Here is a 20291-nt window from a genome sequence, read left to right on the forward strand (position 1 = left end):
TGGGCTATAAACATACGCACACACACACACACACAATATTTCTCAGAGAGCACTTCCTGCTGTGTGTTTGTGTGTCTGTGTGTGTGTCTGTGTGAGTGAGAGATCACTGTCTGTATCTGCAGACGCCCCATCAGGGGAAAGCATACGCCTCAGGATTTTGAGAAAGAGAGAGAGAAAGTGAGAGAAAGAGATGAAATGAGGAGAACAGAACAGGGAGGTCAGGAGAGGATTCTACATCTCTCAGCTTCACATGGAGTCAACACATACTACATACCTGTTCAGACAGACCACACACACACACACAGTTACTGTATCACTAGGGGAACTGAGGCCATGTGTGACCACGTGTGTGTGTGCGTATTTCAGTGCACATCAAGACACGCCATCAGATGAGGTTACGTGTGGGGATAAAGTAAAGTTGTATAGGCCAGTCTGTTCATGTGATCTGCTCAAAATAGCCCGATTTTGGCTAGCGGTGTGTGTGTGTGTGTGTGTGTGTGTGTGTGTGCATATGTACGCGTACTCCAGAAAGACACTGAACACACACTTACACCTGAAGTACATTCAGGTAGTGAGATAAGGAGACGTGTGTGAGTGTGCACAATAGGACCAAGCATATCTGTAGTTCTCCTTTTGTGTGTGTGTGTGTGTGTGTGTGTGCGTGCTTGGATTGTGTGTCTGTTCAACTGTCTGTAAAGTAGAAACACCTGCTCACACACTTGTGCCCGTCATTAGCAAAAAAACAAATATGTCCATCAACAACCATGTTTGTGCAGGTAGATAAGAACACCAGACACGTGTCATATCTGAGTGTGCGATAGAAAGAAAGAAAAAGAAAAAGAAAGAAAGAGAGAGAGAAAGAGAGACAGTGAGTGAACGAGTGAGTGATGGACCAAGCAGGTGGCCATGTCGGATCAACCGATGGAGATCAAGTGTAAATGCAAGGTTAAGTGCAGAACTATCGACCAGCCATTCTTAAAGCAGTCGGCAAACCTCTACTGGATGCATGTCGGACACACACACACACACACACACACACACGGCAGAAAAACACACAGCAGTGCTACAGAATGCAGACAAAGACTAAACAGTTGCTAAAATGGTTTCACACAGGTCAGGTAGGTCACTAAGCATAGCTCATGACCGCTACCTTCTGTAGTGTAGACACTGCTTTCAGGTACAAAAGTATGTGTACCTGTGCCTATGTGTGTGTGCGCGCCTGAATGAATGAGCGTGTGTGTGTGTGAGTGTGTGTGAGTGTGTGTTTACGTGAGCATCCGAGGTATACTCACAGCTCCAGGACTTGAGAAGAGACTTGATGCTGATCTCAAAGAATACTGAGTCCTGCAGGCTCAGCATGACTCCACCGGGGAATTGTGGGTAAGAAATGAAAAGGCACGAAGTTGGGCCAGCCAGTTCCACTAGCCTCACACTCCAGCTTCCTCGTGTTCTGGCCTTCGCGTTCCCAGAGACACACACACACACACGCACGCAGAGACGTGCACGCGCACACACACACACACACACACGCACGCCGCCACACACACTCAGCCTCCTTGGCTTGGAGCAGAGTGAAGTTTTAGCCTCCACTCAGGCTGGTGTAAGGGTGCATGCTGCTGAACACACACATTTGAGCGCGCACACACACACACACACACACACACACACACACACACACACACGTATCAGCTGCTGGGTGGAGAGCGGCCCATCGGGAGCTGTAAGTTCAGCGGAGAAGAAGAGAGACCCCCGGGGAGAAAGAAAAAAAAAAGGGAAAAAAAAGAAACGGCAAAAAGCGACAGAACAAGAGAGAAAGAAGGATGAGTGCAGCGTCCCGTTAGGGATGTGATCCGAAGCGCCGGTCCGATAGCCAATCCACCGAGTCGCGCATCCTGAGCCGAGTCCAGCCTCCGAGTCCGACACGATGGGAAGAGGAGAGGAGTGGAACACTGACAGAAACTTCCGGTGCAAGACCCAGCGTGAGCAAGCGAACGCGACTGTGTCTGTGTGTGAGTGAGGGAGTGTGAGTGAGGGAGGGAGGGAGAGGGAGAGAGAGTGGAGAATGGGTGCAGAGAGAGAGAGAGAGAGAGAGAGAGAGAGAGAGAGAGAGAGAGAGAGAGCGAGAGAGAACAGGCTCTTCCCAGCAGAGGGGAGGGAATAGGGGAGGGGGGGGCTGCTGCTGTTCTCTTCTTCCTCTCCTCTCTTCCTGTGTGCGTCTGGGTCCTAGCGCCCTCATGCACTCACGTAGGCACACACACACACACACCCACCCACCAGCTCATCTGTCTCTCTTTACCCATTCTCCCTCTTTCGCTCGCTCGCGCTCACCATTCGCTCAGCCGGTACCCCTCCCCTCCTGACGTGCTCTCGCTCCCTCCCTCCTGCTTATGTTCTCTGTGTAATGCGCTCTGACTCCCTCCCGCCCTCCCATAACAGAGAGGGTTTGTTTCAGTGGCTGGGGGCTGGGGGTTGAGGGCAGGCGGTGGGGTGGGGGTGATGACGTCATCAACACGCTGCCAGCGCAGGCTGGCTGCTGTCCAGCGCCTTTAATACATGTCATTAGAGCTGCTTCTGCTCTCCCCCCACCCCCCTTCTATCTCTCTCTCCTCCTGTCCCTCTCTTTTTGCTCTCTCTTTTTTCTGTCTCCTCACTCGTTCTCTCCCTCTTTGTGGTGGCCTATCAAAAGCACACTTCCTCTGTAGACCCAAGCAATAGTGATGTGTCATCCTACTCTGCAGCACAACCAGAACTTGAGGAGAGGAGGAGAGAGGGAGTTGCAGAAAGAGAGAGAGAATAGAGAAAGTTAGAGAGAGGGAATGAGAAGGAGGAGTGAAGAATGTGGTTAAACTGGTAAAAATGACACGCAGACTTTTGTGTGTGTGTGTGTGTGTGTGTGTGTGTGTCTGTACTAACGTTGTCACAATACCAAAATTATGACTTCGATACAATACCCGTCATAAATATCGATAGTCGATACTAAAATGATACCACGGCAAAATTCTAAATTATCTGGAAAAGAAAGAACATAAGTGTGTTTGTGTTGAATTTGGTAAATTTTGGGTTCTAAACTTCCTTCATGCTTATTATTTTTATAGTCAGTAAAATAGTAGTATGTGTGTGGTTAAGTCCTTTATTGTTTGTTATAGTTAATTTACATAGTGTGTTGTGCTGACAATAAATAACCTTTAAATAGCCAAATTAGGCTAGATCAAGGTCAGTGTTCAAATTACTGCATGCAAATCACTAAATGCTATACAGAAGGGCCTAATCTTTAGGCCATCTGATGTAGGCTACCATAGGCCTTCCGTGTTTATGGGATTTCTTTGATAGTTGCAAAGAGGAAATAAGTGAAGATTTTTCTTTACTGAGTTTACATTATTTGCTACCACAAGCTTTAGCCTAAGCCGCTATTACTATTACAACTCAACACACTTTGGTGGAATGCTGTGGGCTTTAAAGGGATATTCCACCATTTGGGGAATTACACTCATTTCCACCTCCCCTTGAGTTAAACAATTGAGTTAAACATTTGATTTTTACCTTTCTCTGGAGTCTGGCGATACCACTTTTAGCTCCAGCCTAGCATAGATCATTGGATTGTCTTAGACCATTAGCAGCTCGCCTGCTAGCATCACATTTAAAAGTGATTTCCGGTAATTTTTCTATTTAAAACTTCTCCTCTCGAGTTAGAAAGTGTAATAAGACCAAAGGAAAATGAAAAGTGGCAATTTTCTTTTTTTTTGGCTTTTTATGCCTTTAATTTGATAGGACAGTGGAGAATGACAGGAAGTGAGTGGGAGAGAGAGTCGGGGCGGGATCTGGCAAGGACCACGGGCAGGAATCTAATTGCGCCACAGCTGGGGCCAAAAGTGGCAATTTTCTAGGCTGATGAGACATGGAACTATACTCTCATTTCAACACAGCACAACAATATCATGCAGCACCTGATAGTCCCCGTAGGCTAACTTCCTGCAAAAAGGTTGAGCTGACGAATTGGTTAGTGACTGGATTATTACACCTGAATGAGGGTACAATTCCATGTCAAATCAGCCTAGAAAATCAGCACGTTTCATTTTCCGTTGGTCTTATTATTATCATTTGTAAGTTATGGTAAAGTTATACTAGCGTGAACATTGCGCTTTCATCAAGTTAGTACACCATGACCACAGTCGTTATGTCTCGTCAAAATTCACTAATGAAGGAAGGTTCGCTTTATCCCAGAATAAACCACACTCGTTTCACTTAGGTTATAGGCCTAGTCTATAACTGGCACTGAACTTGGCACTGATCATGTAGTGGTGTTTTCTATAGCCTATTCGTTAACCTGTCGTTCTTTGAACTCTTTACAAATGTTGGGATATGCCTGCAAGGTACTTAGGCAAGTTCTATGTCAAGACTTTACTTTGAATGGCTTTAAAACATATTTTACAGACGGGCCTCAGTGTACCTGTTGGCTTGCCTTCACCATCCGCAACGTATCCAAAATAGTTCCAGATTTTACGTCGAGCTTCTGTTTTATCCGCAAGCCGAGGACTGACGGCAATAAACTTGTGTTGACGTTTGCTGCACACTCACTCACTCAGAGCTGCCTGCTTGACACGCCCACTTGCCTAGATGCATGCAAGGAGCATGGAGAGTAGGAGCAGTCCACACAGACACAGAACACTATTATTTTAATACTTTTAAAGTATTGATTCTAAAAATCCCCCCCCCCACACACACACACAAAGACATTCACAATCAGAGTATAATCTCCCTGCCAGTTCACCTAACACCTGCCCGTGGCAGAGGGTGACGCCTTGGCACACTTTAAAACATAGAAGTGCTTATTGCCCATGCCGGCCCATGTCACTCACACACACCCATTATGACCACATGTTAGGTAACCAAGTGGGAAGAATACACATTGCATGCCCAGGTATGCTTATGTACTCACAGCCACATATCTTCTCTTGCTCACACACACATAGATTACATCATGAAGTAGGATTGGCAGATTGATTCTTTGTCTGACACACACACACACACACACACAATAGACATTACGCAACACAGTAACACTACAACAAGAGGTTGATCAATGATCTAATCTGAATCCCAGTGTCCTGAATCCTGACTCCTTTGGGACCTACATTATAGATGGCTGACCGTAACAGAAAACACACACACACACCCATGTCCACGTCCACACACACAGATACGCACCAAGAGGAAACGCCCACAAGATGCTTTACAACGTAGAAGCAATACTGGGCGTCTCCCAAACGCAACCTTTCTCCTTCTCTCACAGACACACACACACACACAGACACAGACACACACAAACATGAGCACATGACACCATCTGACTGCAGCCTAAGCAGATAAAACAAGCCACACAAACAAACAGCAGATTCTTCTTGGAAGGGTAGCGGGCAGGATTGGATAACAATGCTCCATTTTGCATGTGGCGAGCTTCACTTGTGCAAATCTGTCCTGTCCTTTCTCCCTCCCTCTCTTTCACCACATCACATCACATGATGGGACCCTCCCAACTGGAGTTATGCAAAGTGGGAAGCCAGCCTTATAAACAAACACAAACACACAAACACTAACAAGCACACTTTCTGTCACTCTGTCTCACACACACTCACTCAAAACATCCCCATAATAAAGACTTGCATTGTGCCCGTCAGTCCCAAAGACTGCAGTGCACTCTGCCACAGCTCAAGACGACACTCACACACTCAACCTCCTCACACTAGGGCAGACTCTTCATCTCCTCGTCTTCCACGACTGACCTCAGATCAGCTCCGTCCTTCTGTTTCATAGCAAATGACTGTCTTACCACACCCATTACGCGTGACTGTGGCGCACTGATCCACAACAAGCCAGCCAGGCCAAGGAAGCTTTAGCTCACCGTGTTCCAGTGCCTCATCTGGAAGAGCTAACGGCTAGAGCTAACGACACCCACTAGATCATGACTAGGATTCCTTGGGCTGTAACATTACATAGGCTACTGATGACAATGACTTGTAGAGGTATCTGTTATATGAAGGCTGCAAATGTAGCAGTACATGTAGGCTAAGAGATGCTAGCTAGGCTAAGGGGGTGGGGGGTCTCAGAAGTGGACTAGGTGGGTCACGGTGAACTCGCAGCTGAACAGTGTTTCGTAAGCCAGTAATCCTTTGTGGATCCTTCCTTCTCGTGCTCCCTCTACTACTCATAACCATGTATGGCTCTCTCACACACACACACACACACACACACACACACACACCCACACATCATACACACTTACATAGACAGAGAGAGCAACACACACACACACGGCCCTGTTCTTCTGTCCGTGTTTGGTGTAAACAGCAGGACTCTGCCATCCTCTCGGCAGGAATGCAGCTCAGCACAGTCAACAGGGGCGCGCCGCGGGCCTGTGTGGGTGCCAGTGGCTTTGTCAGCCAGGCTGCCAGTAGCCTATGCAGCCCCAGCCCTGCTGCCTGCCTCCCTCCCTCTCTCTCTCTGCCTGCCTGCATTACGTAAGCCCAACCGAAACAAGCTCTCCCAGACTGTCTTTACCACTGCACTGAGGTTTCCACGTAGGGAAAGAGAAAGAGAGAAAGAGAGAAAGAGAGAAAGAGAGAGAAATGGACATCAGTATGGGTTTTCCACATGCAGACTTACTACTTCCTGCTGTGCTAGTAGGCACCTTGATGAGGCTTACAAGCAATGGATACTGCCATATCATAGATGTTTACTGACATAATTTATTTAATGGCATAAAACACAGACATACTTCCATGGTTCATTTAGCCATTAACCCATGGATTAATTGTTGGCCATTTAATGTCTCTGACGACATGGTTGACCCAGGATGTCGTGGCCTTGCCAGGAACTAGGATCATCCACCCCTCCCCTCTTTTCCAGTTCTGCAGGTTTCCATCACGAGGTGAGCGAAAGTGAGTGAGTGAGTTGTCTGATGTTTTGAGACTCCTCATTAAAAACACAAAAAGCATCCCACAGAGAACTTCCCCTCGGTGCATTATGCATCTGGGATTCACAAATGAAGCCATTAACAGGAGCTGGCTGCCATTTGCAGGTAAAGAATGGGAGGCAGGTAAGTGCAGGCGTCTGCTGGCTACTAAATTCTTACAAGTGGCAACCATATTTGGTTGGCTTTGGCAACCAAAACCTCATACCTGGTTGCCAAGCTGCCAACGTTGAGCCCTGATAAGTTTTTTGGGACTACAAGCATCTGAAACACAGCACAACCAAGAGCCACTGCCGCCAACGTGACAATGGCGCTCTGGCGGAGACGGCACAGCAGGTGAGACTCCCCGCTTCAGAGGCCTGTGAGGAGAGCCTGGCAAACAGGCTTTTGGAAGGAGATGAGATGCTACTGACGCTTGGGGCTGTTCTGCACCCCCCTCGGGGGGGAGGCTTTGTTCTCAGTGGTCGCCCCTCCTGGGCGGTGTTGTGGCAGGGCCGTGGCGTCACTGTCCAGCCGTGCGCCGTCTAAACACACAGCTTCACAGAACCTTCCTAAGTCCTGGCAGCACATTATCACCTTTGTGTGTGTGTGTGTGTGTGTGTGTGTCTCCTTGGCAACTCCAGGATGTCTGATAAGGCTTCAGTGGAGTCTACATAAGAGGATGTATTCATCAAACGACACAAGAAAAGGGCTCCTAGGTTCCCAGACTTCTCTTCAGCCTGTGTGTGTGTGTGTGTGTGTGTGTATGTGTGTGTGTGAGAGAGTGAGAGAGTGTGTGTGTGAGAGTGTGTGTGAGTGTGTGAGAGAGTGTGTGAGTGTGTGTGAGTGTGTGTGAGTGTGTGTGAGTGTGTGTGAGTGTGTGAGAGAGAGAGAGAGAGAGAGAGAGAGTGTTATGGGGCATCTGTTACCAAACAATGTGAACCACACCAAAGGCTATTCTTCTCGTGATTGTTTGTTGTCTGGCCAGGTTGCGCCTCCCTCCTCTGGCTCTGTTGTGGGAAATATCTCTCCCCCAGGTCAGCCAGCACAGGCCACTCAACTGGGATGGCCCCTGGAGCATCGAGCCCAGCTAATGTGCTTACGGCAAGGTGCAGCCACAAGAGGGAAAGTCAACAACAGCACTAGCAGCAGCAGCAGCAGCCACCACAGCAGTTGGCTTGCTCATGAAGCACTGACCCAGCCGTTCACCTGGGATTTGAACAGAGCATGAGGAGTGAGCACAGCACCTGCTTGTTGTCTGCTTGGCCACCTCCCTCTATAAAGCCTTACACAGGCTAAAGGGCAGGCAGGCAGACAGGCAGAAGGGCAGGCAGGCAGGCAGGCAGGCAGGCAGGCAGGTAAACTGGGAGGCTCCAGTGAATGTAAACATGTCATGGAGTCATGCTCTTGTGTTCTGAATAAGAAATGAAACCAGAGTTGGTCAGCCATATTGGCAAAATAGAGGGCACAATGGGCGCAGTGAAAGCTTTTTGGAGCCAGAGCGTGCAGTCAACAAAAAAATCGTCCCCATCTGCCCCCAAAATTGACCATATTTGGTTACATCCCTGTCGCTCACTTTGCCTCACTTTTGATGGAGCTGCATGCTCTCCATATTTTTTATTACAGTCAGTCAGTCAGTCATGGTGTGGCTAGAGCAGCGAGCAGTGCAGGGCGGGGCAGGAGAGGCAGGGCACGGGTCATACTGGTTGAGATGAGCTCACCAGGGGAGTTCACCGCCTCTGCCTATGAGCCCACATGATTAGAGGGAGAGGAAGAGGAGCCGGCACGCACTGGCGCTGACACCAGAGGCTAACCTCCCCACCACCCCCCCCCCCAATCCGCCCTGATGTCCTTCAGGCCCGAGAGAGAGAGAGAGGTCAGGATGGAGTGGAGATAGGGTTAGGTCTTGGGGTTGAGCAGGGAGTGTTCTTGGTAGGGGGATTGCCACTGTGGCAGCAGTGGTGAGGGTGGTGATGCCAATGGCAAGTCGCTCTTACACACACACAGCCCATGGGCCCACACCCTACACCCACAGCAGATCCTACTCCTCCCCTCTAATCAATTCAATTCAATTCAAGGTTGCTTTATTAGCATGACTAAGTAAGTACAGTGTTGCCAAAGCACAATTAAAACAGCATAACAATTAGAATATCTCTATCAGATGTAGAGAAGGAGAGAGAGAGAGAGAGAGAGAGAGAGAGAGAGAGAGAGAGAGAGAGAGAGAGAGAGAGAGAGAGAGAGAGAGAGACAGAGAGACAGAGACACAGAGAGAGGCAGAATGAGAGAAAGAGCATGAGTGAGACACTGGGGGAGCACCCGTCCTAACAGGATTTGAATGCCAAATGCGGCTGGAGTGAGAGCTGAGTCATTCTGGAGTGGGCCTGCAGACCGCCTCACCAAGGGGAGGGAGGGAAAAGGGAGAGACGGAGAGAGGGAGAGGGGGATGGTTGGTAGGTAGGGAGGGAGGGAGGGGGGGATGGTTGGTAGGGAAAGTGGGAGGGAGGGGGAAGGTTGGTAGGGAGAGAGAGAAAAGGGAGAAGGAAGTAAAGGAGCTAAGGCCATTCACAGAAATACACTCTGGCTCTATTCACAGCTGTTACAGCCGGGGTCTGATGGCTCTTAAGTTATTTGTATCAAATTAATGTGTGTACGTCAGTATCAGTGTCATCCGTGTTCAACCTCTCCTCTATGTATGGAATACATGAATCACGCTGTGAGGAACCACACACACACACACACACACACACACCCAACACACCACACATGGCTGAACCTGAAAAATAACAATGACACAAGAGACTTGTCTTGGTGAAGTGTATGTCCCGACTTGCTTTAAGCACACTTACACACAGTCAACACAAGCACACACAAGTAACACATCATAAGCACTTACTGTATCTATCGAACCACTGGCAACCTTTTGGTGAACATGTCAGGGACCGAATGTTGTTGAAAGAGATTTGCCTAAGGTCAATTAGCTTATCCCAGAGGAAGAAAACAACTCCATAGCTCAAGTTGAACAATACTCACTCACAACAGATGTAGCACCACCAGTTAATGCACACACACACTTTCTGGCTGTGTTAAAAGGAATCAATAGTTAAGGATGGCAGTTCTGATTTGGCTACTTAGCACTGCGCTGTCAGAGAATGACAAACTGTAAAAGCTACTCCTCAAGTAGAACAACCAACTACTTCACCTGCTCATGCCTGACAAGTTCAACAAGGGTGAAAACACACACACACAAAGTTCAGATGCAAACACACCCTTGTGATTTCAGCAAAAGAGAGTCAGCACCCATTAACCAAATAACTGCCTTAATCTCATCACTCACGGCAATAAGGACACATTTCTCAGCCCGCTGAGGTCATTGTGTGCTTACATGACGAGAGAGAGAGAGAGAGAGAGAGAGAGAGAGAGAGAGAGAGAGAGAGAGAGAGAGAGAGAGAGAGAGAGAGAATGGAATAAAGAAAGACTAGTGAAAAGGGGAGTTTGGGAAAGGGTGGGTAGAATCCACTGTCCAATGGCTCACCACAGGCTGAGGGCCAGGGTGGGGCAGAGACAGCTCTGTGGGAACAAGGATGTGCATGTGTGCTTGTGTGTGTGCTTGTGTGTGTGTGTGTATGTGTGTGTGTGCGTGCGTGCGTTTTGAGGGCAAGTCTCTTTAAGCACACAAACTTCCAGCTAAGAGGTCTCATCAACCAACAAGCCACAACACCCATCACTGGGTGTTCAAGACGACAACTCATCTCACTCACAGACACACCAACATCAAGCTAAGCATCTGGGCAAAGAGTCACTGTAGACACTGCTGTCTAATGCAATCTGGGAGTGTCTGCGCCATTAGTCTTCGGGCAACTCAACTGCTTCTTCATCTAAGGCAGGGGATGAACGTTTTTCACGCCAGGGACCCCCAAACTGATGGAGAGCTGTATATAAGTAAGTATATATACTCTTTTGATCCCGTGAGGGAAATTTGGTCTCTGCATTTATCCCAATCCGTGAATTAGTGAAACAAACTCAGCACACAGTACCTATATATACTGGTCGGGTTCGAACCGGCAACCCTCCGGTAACAAGTCCAAAGCGCTAAACAGTAGGCCACGGCTGCCCCCCTGGAGCAGAGACACCCCCCTACTATATATATATATAGCATACAAAAAAAACTGTCTAATCAACCAAAGATCAAAGATTTCGCGACCCCCCTGCAGTACCTCCACGGACCCCCTGTTGGAAGACCTCTGATCTAAGGTTTGTATCCACAACCTATACAGGAGGTCACCACTGAGCTTATCACTAAGTAACCAAACTAGCCACACAAGCCTCGGCCTAAGACACCACTCCCCATAGTGACAAACCAAAGATTAGAGCCCGACAAATAAATCAGTGTGCCGATACTATCGGCCGATAGTAGCTATTTGCCAATCTATTGGCTGATAGCTATTTGCCGATCTATCTATAACAGACGATTATTTCTACATTAAGTTAAGGAAGGCCAAATACTGATCTTAATTCACAGTTTACGTGGACATTACGTCCAACACTAAAATAATGTTATCCTCCACCACTCAACTAATGCCAACTTGATTGTTGGTGTAAAGGGCTAGCCACAGCGATACTGTTAGCTAATGACATTTTTTGTCTAGGGTGACCATTTGTCCAAATTTCCATCCACAGCAAATGAGACCTCCAAAGCAAATAAGGCTTATAAGTAGCTTAAAAAAACTCATTCTCTGCGGTCGCACATAAGGGGCTTAGAGATTGGAAGTTGCATCACATTGCACTCACTGCCAGGTTGAACTGGGTTGAGCGAATGGCCCAAAGACTTGTGTGGTGCTTGCCACTGGGCTCTGCAAAATAGCTATTATTTACAGCATGCCACAATCAAAGTTAAACATGGTTGAACTTCGATCGCAGAACGTGCAAGAGCAACAGAGCAGCAAAATGAAACGTATAACTTATGTTATCACAATGCTGTTAACGGTGTGTAAAAAGTTAATGTTTTTAATGAGGGATGTTCTCATTTTGGCCAATTTGTTCTTACTTTTAGACAAAACCTGTCCTCAGTCTGGTTGTTGGTCACCCTATTTCTGCTCCTTTATAGTAGCCTTCACTTTCCCTTTTAAATACAAATTATGACTGTACACTGGTTTTTTCAAGGTATTTCTGCATAGAACCGCTCACATGAAGTGGAAAAACGAAGTGTCCCATCTATTCTCTAGCTGGGTTGCGGCTGCAGCACAGTTCGAGCCGTGCCTGAGACGTGCATATGGCGGATGCAGTGTGGCTTTTTAAGACTTTCATATATAGACAGGAGAAACGCTACATTCCTAGCGCTATAGGTAAGGGATTTCACACAGTGAAACCAAGTCATTCTTACCATCAAAACCAAAATCACAAATCACTAACAAAACATCACCAACAGAAAAGCCTTCAAGAGCATTTCACTGGGGTTATCAAGCAGGCACCTTCCTTCATAGACGCTTCATTTATTTAGGCTATTAATTCCCAATTAGTATTAGAGTAACTTTTTTGTTGTGTTTGTTAAAAATCGGTAGGGCTATACTCGAGATGGATGGTTGGATGGAAGAATGGATGGATGAGTGAATGAATGAATGAATGAGTAAATAACTTTAATGGTGTTCTGGTCACTCCACAAGTAAATCAGCCTGGTAACAATACCAAGGCCATAGGTTTGACAATAATGTTGTATGTAACAATGACTGTAATGCTTTGGGTGAAAGCTTCAGCTAATGCATTCAACAATGCATTAATTAGACAATTATGTAAAAACAAATAATCTATAACCACAAATAAATAACCAATCCACCAAACTCAGCTCACATCATACTAGATTAACCACAAAGGACAGAAAAACAGATATTTCCAAAATGCAGGTTACCTCTCTGACACACAACAAACAATGTGATCCAGAGAAAATCAAAGCGATCTGAGTGGGTCTGCTGAAACTACCCCACAGGCAATTCTCTCTGTACTTTGCTTTTTCATGCAGGCTCAAAGCAAGAGCTATTCTGTCACTTGGAGAAACCATAGCAGTATCCAAACAGGAAAGCCCAAAGGTGTGTGTGTGTGTGAGAGAGAAAGAGAGAGTGAGAATGTATGTGTGTGTGGTAGACTTTCTTAAACTCACAGCAAACCCCAAAAAGTGTCAGGCACAAAGTGCCATCTCCTCACTTTTATGTTTGCCACTGGGCACTTTTCCATTCTGCTCAGCAGCTTTTGGAGGAAAATCGAACCAGAATTCAAAAAAACGATATTGCAAAATGAGAGAGATATAGAGATAGAGATAGATAGAGAGAGAGATATATATATATATATAGAGAGAGAGAGAGAGAGAGAGAGAGAGAGAGAGAGAGAGAGAGAGAGTTAAAAAGTAGACAAATAGTCTTAGTCAGGTAGAACTTTGTGGAATTTGGGCTTAAGTGTGACATAAGGTACTAATGCAATTTTTTTGCATAAATTGATAGGTAAGGGGGTGTCCTTTCAGAATCTGACGGGTTAATTTTCTTTAAAATGGCTTCAGCTGCCAAACCCCTTTTTTAATCATATAAAATCATCTAAATAGACATTAACATATAAACCCATCATGTATGGTATCAAATTAAAAGCTCTTTTCATACATTTTCAGACCATAAAAAAGTAGAAAAAAATAGTTTAGGTTCCTCCAGAGAACAAAATACCTTTTGCAAAGTGATCTTTAAGGTCAAATTAGGTTCCTTTTTGCGGCATAATAGCTTATACCTCTAAATCGTGTCATGTTTGGTATTAAATTAAATAAATTATTGAACTGCCATGTAGCTTAATACAGGAATACAATCATTCAATAGTAATTCATTTTAATATGAATATTATAGCAAGTCTGATGTACCCTAGTTCACCAACTTGCGGGTTAGTTAGCACCTTAGCTTTAATTTCCCTTAAATCAGTCGCTGAATTTCAGACAGCAATTCTTGTGAGGTACTTCCCAGGTAGTAAGCACAATAATTATAACGGTCCTTGGATTTCCCCCCAGAATTAAAGACAACAATATTTTTCATCCTAACATTTTTTAATGCTTTAAAAAAAGACACCACAGTCCAGGATTGATACAAACTAGTCTGAGTTATGAGGTACTTGCCAGTTAATCAGCACATTACATAACTATAACAGTCCTTGAATTTGTGAGGGGTCAGGTGCCTTGCTCAAGGGAACTTTAACCATAGTTGTGGGCATGAGAGAGCAGTGCTCTTCAACCACATCCTACTGGTCAGGGATCGAACTGACAACCCTTTGGTTTCAAGCCGGAAGCCCTAACCAGTAGGCCACGGCTACCCAAGTATACTTACATATACCAGTATGGGAGCATGCCTATGTTCCCACAGCCCTATGTCCCCTTACCCTAACCCACACCTAAGGCCTAACCTTAACCATAATCCAATAAATGTGGGACATGGATAAAAGGAATTTGTGCTCTGCATTTTACCATTCGGGGGTAGTGTACAAGGGGGGAGTGGGGGAGTGTACCCACACAAACAGTGAACACCCATTCAAACACACACACCCTAGAGCAGTGAGCATACTAGGAGTACACATACACACCCGGAGGAGTGGGCAGCCCTTGATCTGGAGGTCAAGGGCACCTCATCCATGGATATGGATGTGGGAGAGCGCTGTTAAGTCACTCCCCCTACCTTCATTTTTCCTACCAGTCGGGGATCAAACTGGCCACCCTTCAGTCACAAGTCCGATTCCCTAATTGACATTAATGCTACGGCTGACAAATGTTATGATTTGTTGGCTGTCCATGTATTGTTTGGTTGTGACAGTGTGTCATATCCATATGGCAAAGGAAAAAACTCAATCAATTTGATGTGCAAGAGGAATCTTGATTGGAAGAATTTTACAGATGTACTGTAGAAGCTGATGAGCATGAAGGCAGGAATGAATTTCCTTTCTTGCCTCTACTATGGAAAGACTTTTGAAAGCCTCAGTAACTTGAGATAAATGCTATTCACCAAGAAAAGAGACCATCCTAAAATAAAGAGTCTTCTTCCAAAAAGAGAATATGCAGTGGAACACATCAAAACAACAACAACAAAAAAAAAAAATAAAAACACCTGTGCCTGTTCATGGCAACACTGACATTGCACCCAAAACAGTTCTACAGCTTGTTGCTTGTGGATGCAAGGCAGTGCCAGCATGCTCCAGGACCTCTTGCTGCTGTCAGTCAGATGGACTACCATGCACCACCTACTGCCATGGCAAAGGTGGTGAACAGTGTGCAAATAAAAATTTGAAGATGGCTACACTTTCAGTGGAGGATACTGATGACAGCGAGGGAGAAATGTCTGACTGAATGAATGTTTTGGAGACATTTGATGTTTGTGATGTGTACAAGGCCAGCCTGGCAACATGTTCTGTATATAGTTGCTTTCAGAAACTGTGAGAAAGTTCTACTTTGTTCCTTATAACTTTGTCTATTTGACTAATTGTTGAGGGTTGATACAATTTGTTGCTCAGCCTACCATTTCAGCGGTGTGACCTTACCAGGCTTTAGAGTTATTCTGTTCTCTGAGGGACTTGAAATAATTTGTAGCTTGTTTTATTGACATAATTGATTTCTGTTTGAGAAGAGCTTTCATTTGATACCATACATGATGGGTTTATACAGTAATGTGCATCTAGTTATTTTTTATGGTCAAAAGGGGGTGTGGTCATAAAAAAAAAATGCTCAAGGGTGCCGGAGCGGCACCCGTCAGATTCTGAGTCTACACCCCCTTAACTATCAATTTATGCAAAAAATTGCATTAGTACCTTATAGGGATCGACCGATATGTTTTTTTCAGGGCCGATACCAATATCAATTATTACCAAAACAGGAGGCCGATAACCGATATGTAAAACCGATATGTCAGTTGTCAAAAGGGGGTAGGTAGTAAAGAAAATATGCTGCAAAAAAAATTAATTCAAAAGCATTTAATTATGCAAACTTTTCTTTCTTCTTTTGATACACAATTGTCTATCACTTGGTAAGTGTAAATCCTGTGTATCATGTTAATCCAAGAGCTAAGTGATAGCAATTATTTTTTCATAGACTAGGGCCTACACAATGGGCTATGTGTTTGTTAAGGAACCTGTCACAAAGAGGATGCTTTGCCATCGTGTGTGTGTGAGTAACGGTGAGAGAGGGAGAGGAAGAGGTGCATCGTGATGGCAAGTGTTCTCGGTTGAATAGTTTAACAAAACAGTTTTAAAATAGTTCTTAGGCTATTTAAGTATGCAATTTGTGTCCATGTGTAGGCTACAAGCTACACTAAATCGCTCAGGACGCGATTTAGTTCAGGTCGGATTAAATTACGGCTGGCCCTGGGTGCATGTTGTCTTTTCTGACAGTCCGTTTCAAAAAGGAGCAATTAGACTTTTTGATGTTTGCTATCGCATAATTTAGGACTTGTCTGTACTATGTCGCCGTGGTGTCCGTTTCCGTTATTAAATGCTAACGGCGAGGGCGGAGGCAGAGAACTCCCAACACGCAGCACCCGAGTTTGTAGGCTAACTAGTACAGCAACAGCATCAGTAACGTGCATCAATCGGGAATTCGCTAAATGAAGGAAGTGGGTGCTTTACTTATTGATCCAGATCAAAGAGACAATAGCTTACAAAGTGGTGTTTTTGTAACTTCAGTGTAGATGATTGTGACTCATTGCAACTTCAGCAATGTAGGCTACCTTCCTTACCTTCGAAAAATAGCTCCGTACAGCTGAAGCCCAGTCTACAGTCTGCCTCAGTGAGAATCCTAAACTTTAAGACTGTCTGTGTTCAGTCTTCAATCCTGATTGGCTGCATTCGTGCTAACTAACAAATCAGACGCTGTAGTGGGCGGGACAATGCTCTTGACCACAGAGTATCAAATGCAGGGAGGGAGAGACGCTTTACAGACAAAGTAGCGCGTTTCATTCTTTATCCATTTCAATATCGGCTTATCGGTGGAAAAAATGACCGATACCAATTATTATAAAAATGCTAAATATCAGCCCTAATAATCGGCCAGGCCGATAATTGGTCGATTCCTAGTACCTTATGTCACACCTATCCTGGGGTTCTACTTGACTAAATAAATGACTGTTTCAGAGTGGGCATTTCATTAGCCTGTTATCACACATGGCCTGCAGTCTTGCTAGGGGCAAGAGAATTGTCTATGTGTAGATCAAGGTAACAGAGGTTCTGCTTCTGCTGTGTGCGTGTGTGTGTAATCTTGCTCTGAGACTCTGCGGGTAAGCATGTTCAGACAAGCAGCGCGAGACACAAAGCCCTGCCGATAGACACACAATGAATCGCTGCAACCGTGTTAGAGTAATGCACAGACTTTCCCACACGTGAGGAAAGACACGTATACATGCATGTGAACGCATAGACTGTAGACAGCACAGGAAATAACAGTTGAAACATATTCCATGAAGCACTTTCACTTTGAACTTCTCACTAAATTACTGAATTCCCAGCAAGGTGCTGAGCTTTCAACACAGACACAGTACACAGAGAGACACACAGTACACAGAGAGACACACAGTACACAGAGAGACACAGTACACAGAGAGACACACAGTACACAGAGACAGACACAGTACACAGAGACAGACACAGTACACAGAGACACACACACACACAGCAATGTAGTTGGCAACAGGACACTAGTTAAAAAAAGCATCTAGCTGTGCTAACTTCCACACCTACGCCAGAGCCCAGCGTTGGCACAAACCGGATGTATTGAGCAGGCAGGCCACTGACCTTTCTGTAAGAGATCTCATTTGTTTTGTTGTTGTTCCAGCATGCTTGCATGCACGCACACACACACACACACACACACACAGTTGCACCATTTACAGTGTAAACAAGCATATTCACAATCAGCCAGTCTTCAGAGGGGATGTCTCAGGCATATACAGTGGGACTACACAATCCTCTACGGCATTCCCCAGTTGGTTCTTTTGTGAGCAGACTTGCCTGACCTATAGATACATGGGCATGCAGATAAGAGACGGAATATAGCGGATAGTAAACCACTAAAGTCCTGTGGCTGATAGGATAGCATGCGTGTTCAGAAGGTATATTGGGCGATCGTACGTATTAGGTATGGTCCCAACGCTTTCAGCATTTCCTGTTACATGACAACAGGTCCACACAGAAGGTAGTAACGCGGAGCGCCACCAGCACAAGCAACGCAACAACCACTAACCACCCCAAACCTCAACCCTAACCTTACCCCCCCACCCCCCACAAACCAAACTTAAGAATCAGCGGCTTACTTATACAATCTCACCCTAGCAGAAGGCAAAGAAAAGATTCCCGAAAGAGAATGTAACATTGGAGGGGGTTGGGGGAGCAGAGGGTGTCCGACACATTTTTGGATACAAAACACTGCAAGGTTTGTGTTTGACACAGCTGCTCAGCCGAGAGGCTCTCTCTCAGAGAGAGAGAGAGAGAGAGAGAGAGAGAGAGAGAGAGAGAGACACACTTTAAAAAGCATCAGTCTCCACGCTCTCAGCTGAGGCCCTTAATCTACTGCTGTACCGTTCGATCAGGCAACTGCTCGGTGGTCGGCCCCGATAAGGACCGGGGAGTTATCGCGCCAGGTTATCTCTCTCTCTCTCGCTATATTTTACTGCGCCTTAGACTTTAACCTGAACCTACGACCCTTGTGCAAGTGCTGCAGACCAGACGTCAGGGTCTCGCTTGCGGTGCTTTATCCTGAGAATGAAGGAGGCTGCATTATGGGTGATAAGTCAGCATGGTGGGGAGAGGAATGTAAACATACGCAAGAGGCCAACAAAGAGGACAGTTGTGTTTCAAGAGCCCGACAACGATGGCGATAGCCAGGGCCAGTGTGATGAATGATTGATTTTATCCTGTCGCGGCGCTCTGAAATCAAGGAGAAGGAGCCATTTGAACACACACACACACACACAATCAAAAACAAGTGTAGCTAAATGGAAGTGCACATGTACAGTACACATACAAAAAACAAGTGTAGCTAAATGGAAGGACACACAGTACACACACACACACACACTCATGAATTCTACTCTTGACTCCTTCTACGTCATTGGTCTTTCTAGCATCTGTGCTGGTTCCCGTTAGCACATTCAACAGTACCTTTTATCTTTTCCTGCCCCTGTTCTCTACCACCTGCGCTCATTGACTTCCATGTACCTTTTGGACGGTGTCTGTAGAGACGAGGGGGTCGAATGGGTTGAGACGGCCCCATCAGGTCTTCATCAATGGTTTGGCCCATGGCCAGCAGGCCCAGACGTTTGACCCTTAGCAGACGGGGGCCCGAGTCCCGGGGCAGAACCTCCGCGGCCGTACCAGGTGTTATCGACCCGGTGGTGGTGGCAGTGGCTCCACTGTCCCCGGATATGACGGCGGGAACAAGGCTCTTGAGGAACTCCATGCCTGCGTGTGTGTGTGTGTGCGCGCGCGCGAGGCGAGTGCACAGGCGTTGACACGGATGCACTCACTCCAACCAGCGCTCTGACCGGAGGCTCGCGTCACTTCCTCCCCTGGGCTCCATCACCGCGGCGACCCGGCGGCCGACCGTTCCCCTGCCAACGGCTGTCAAGTCCTCCCCTGCTGCAGAGTCACACCTCCCACACAATAATCAAACTGTCCCCGGGGAGAAACCACTGATGTAACACCCGACTATGTGTCTGTGCACTGGTGTTCCTTTCCCAGAGAAGTTTTCCAAAGTCGATGCAAAAAAAAGAAAAAAAACGCCCAACTTCCAAATATAAATCTCCTTGAGTGCCAAAATGGAAGTCTTGGTTGTAGTGCAACTGAGCTCAAACACACACACACACACACACTCAAAACACACTCCTTGAGATGCAACTACCCAGCTCCTGTGACAGTGTGATAAAACCAAGACACCAGCCACACGTCTGCTTCTACAGGTCTTCGCACTTCTCCAAACTTCACAGCTCTCTACCTGTGTCTCTTCTGTGCGGGCTTCACACAACCAGGAAGAGAGAGCGAGAGAGAAAGAGGAGGAGAGAGAGGGAGGAGAAACAAAAAAAAAAAGAAGAACACAGTAGAGAAGAGCCATCGCCAGCCTCCTCAGGGGTAGGCAGTGATGTCAGGGTGGGCGGGGCCAGGATGCTATCAGGGGCAGGACCTGAACGTGTTCCAGGGGAGATAACGTGCAACCTGGGCTCCCGGCCAATCACAACGCAGGCCTCGTCGGCCACACCCCATTTATGAAATGAAAGAGAAGGAAGAGTAGAGAGAGAGAGAGAGAGAGAGAGAGAGAGAGAGAGAGAGAGAGAGAGAGATATATATATATATATAT

At 46.2% G+C, this 20291-nt stretch overlaps 1 protein-coding gene across 1 annotated transcript in view; it reads right to left on the minus strand.

Annotated features, from left to right (window-relative positions):
• fryl (furry homolog, like) overlaps positions 1-19999 on the minus strand; it is an 88743-nt gene extending 68744 nt beyond the window's left edge. The window contains 1 exon segment of the mRNA XM_048252285.1: positions 19157-19999. Coding sequence (XP_048108242.1) covers positions 19157-19397 — 241 coding nt within the window. The 5' untranslated portion in view covers positions 19398-19999.
• Between the last annotated feature and the right edge of the window lie 292 nt (positions 20000-20291).

Source organism: Alosa alosa, chromosome 9 (assembly GCF_017589495.1).
Source record: "Alosa alosa isolate M-15738 ecotype Scorff River chromosome 9, AALO_Geno_1.1, whole genome shotgun sequence".
Taxonomy (NCBI): domain Eukaryota; kingdom Metazoa; phylum Chordata; class Actinopteri; order Clupeiformes; family Clupeidae; genus Alosa; species Alosa alosa.